Consider the following 2,500-nt stretch of genomic DNA (forward strand, 5'->3'; position numbering starts at 1 on the left):
CTTACAACAACCTGGGGCCCTTGAACAAAAAAATCCTGCTTCCATTAGAAAACTTGGAGGAACTCTACTTACCAGTAAACGGTATGGCAAATTTCTCGCTGCTGCTGACACACATGAAGAAACTGCGACATTTGGATATTTCTAAAAACCAGTTTCACACCATTCCCAGGGAGACCCGGGATCACCTGGACATGCTCGCCGAGAGGTTCAACGTCAGTGTTGACATGACCTTCAACCCCATCCTCTGCACGTGCTACAACATTGACTTCCTGAGGTGGGTCCGAGAGTCCAAGGTTCAGTTTGGGACCGAGGAGAACTACTACTGTCAATACTCTGACGGATCCGTGGAGGAGATGCACGACCTGATGGTCACCATAGCCGACCTGGAGCAAAAGTGTGGCAGCTACGTCGGGCTGTTCGTGGGGACGTTCGGCTCTTTGGTGATCTTCCTCAGCATGATGATCGTCGCTCTGGGGTACCGCTTCCGCTGGAAGCTGCGCTACCTGTACTACGCCTCTCGCCTCAGTGTGCAGCGGCGCCAGAACCAGGTGGAGGAGTTCTCCTTTGACGCCTTCGTGTCCTTCTCATCCGAGGATGCTCACTTTGTGGAGGGGGAGCTGAGGCGGCAGCTGGAGGACGTCCATGGGCTGAGGCTGTGCATCCACACAAGGGACTTCACTCCGGGTGAGTGTCGCGGTGCTCTCCCCTGCTTTCTCCCGTTCTTTATCCTAATGCTGTGTGTGTGTGTGTGTGTGTGTGTGTGTGTGTGTGTGTGTGTGTGTGTGTGTGTTTATCTCTCCATCTCTATCTCTCCTCTCTCGCTGTCTGTCTCTGTCTCACTCTGTGTCTGTCTCAACCTCTGTCTGCCTCTGTGCCCCCCCTCCACCACCCCCCACCTCCCACATCTCTCTTCCTCTTTCCCTGTGTCTCTCTTAATATGTATGTATGTATGTATGTATGTATGTATGTATGTATGTATGTATGGAGAGAGAGAGATTCCAGATTCCAGATGGTTTAATGTTCATACGTCATCAGATTCCTAACATTGTCAACAATAACAGACAGTATTTAAGTACATTACAATTTTGCTTGGACTCTGAATTGTACAATCCTCTAATTTACTTAGCTGACGTGTGGATAAGTGACACACACACACACACACACACACACACACACACACACACACACACACACACACACACACACACACAGCACACACACACACACACACAGCACACCACACCACGCATCCTCCATTTGAATTGAGTTGTGACCTGCGGCTCACACCTGCACTGCATGTGTATGGATATATTCTAGATCAGGAAAAGCAAATAATCAGTTGCTTAGCTCCATCAATATGTCACGCTTTTTCTCAGCGTAAAATACAAACTGGGCTAGATTATGCATAGGGGCTCCCCAGGGAGAGCGCGTCGCTACACTACAGCGCAACCATTTTTTTTTCCTGCGTGCAGTTTTACTTGTTTTTCCTGTGGAAGTGGATTTTTCTACAGAATTTTGCCAGGAACAACCCTTTTGTTGCCGTGGGTTCCTTTACGTGCGCTAAGTGCATGCTGCACACGGGACCTCGGTTTATCGTCTCATCCGAATGACTAGCGTCCAGACCACCACTCAAGGTCTAGTGGAGGGGGAGAAAATATCGGCGGCTGAGCCATCCATGGTTTGCTGTGGACTGCCGGCTCTGGCAGACGGAACGACGCCCGGGTGTGACTGTGTGGGGGGCTCGGAATGAGCGGCGTGGGAGTAAGTGCCACTGCACAGGATGGGGGGAACAAAAAAAGAAAAAAAAAGAAAAGAAAAAAAGGTTCTGTCAGTGACCCGTCTCTCTCTCTCTCTCTTCCTCTCTCTCTCTCTGCTCTCTCTGTCTGTCTCTGTCTCTGTCTCTGTCTGTCTGTGTCTCGCAGGGCACTACATCGCCTCCAGCATCGTGGGCAGCGTTCAGAGCAGTCGCCGCACACTTGTGGTGCTGACCCGATCCCTGCTGGCCTCCAACTGGTGTCACTACGAGCTGCAGATGGCGCTGATGGAGGGCTCGCACTCCGCGCGTGACGTCCTGCTCTTCCTGCTCTACGAGCACGTGCCGGCGAGCGAGCTGTCGCGCGAGCTGCTGGCCAACCTGCAGGCGAATGTATACATCGAGTTCCCTCGCGGAGAAGAGGACGAGGAAAACAAAGAGCTGTTCTGGGCCAGGCTGGCTCAGGCCTTGAGGGAGTGAGCTGTTCTGGGTGAGCTGTTCTGGGTGAGCTGTTCTGGGTGAGCTGTTCTTGGTGATCTGTTCTGGGTGAGCTGTTCTGGGTGATCTGTTCTGGGTGATCTGTTCTTGGTGATCTGTTCTGGGTGAGCTGTTCTGGGTGATCTGTTCTGGGTGAGCTGTTCTGGGTGATCTGTTCTGGGTGATCTGTTCTTGGTGAGCTGTTCTGGGTGAGCTGTTCTGGGTGAACTGTTCTGGGTGAGCTGTTCTGGGTGAGCTGTTCTGGGTGAG

At 52.0% G+C, this 2,500-nt stretch overlaps 1 protein-coding gene across 4 annotated transcripts in view; it reads left to right on the forward strand.

The window, feature by feature from the left end:
- The window catches only part of LOC143291571 (toll-like receptor 4), a 5,364-nt gene extending 3,131 nt beyond the window's left edge, over positions 1 to 2,233 (forward strand). For all 4 annotated transcript variants that reach the window (XM_076601495.1, XM_076601494.1, XM_076601493.1 and 1 more), the window contains exons 2-3: positions 1 to 684; positions 1,923 to 2,233. The exon at positions 1 to 684 is cut by the window's left edge and continues 2,136 nt beyond it. In XM_076601495.1, coding sequence (XP_076457610.1) covers positions 1 to 684; positions 1,923 to 2,233 — 995 coding nt within the window. The remainder of the gene's footprint in view (positions 685 to 1,922) is intronic.
- Positions 2,234 to 2,500: the final 267 nt, after the last annotated feature.

The sequence above is a fragment of the Babylonia areolata genome, chromosome 17, assembly GCF_041734735.1.
Source record: "Babylonia areolata isolate BAREFJ2019XMU chromosome 17, ASM4173473v1, whole genome shotgun sequence".
NCBI lineage: Eukaryota > Metazoa > Mollusca > Gastropoda > Neogastropoda > Buccinidae > Babylonia > Babylonia areolata.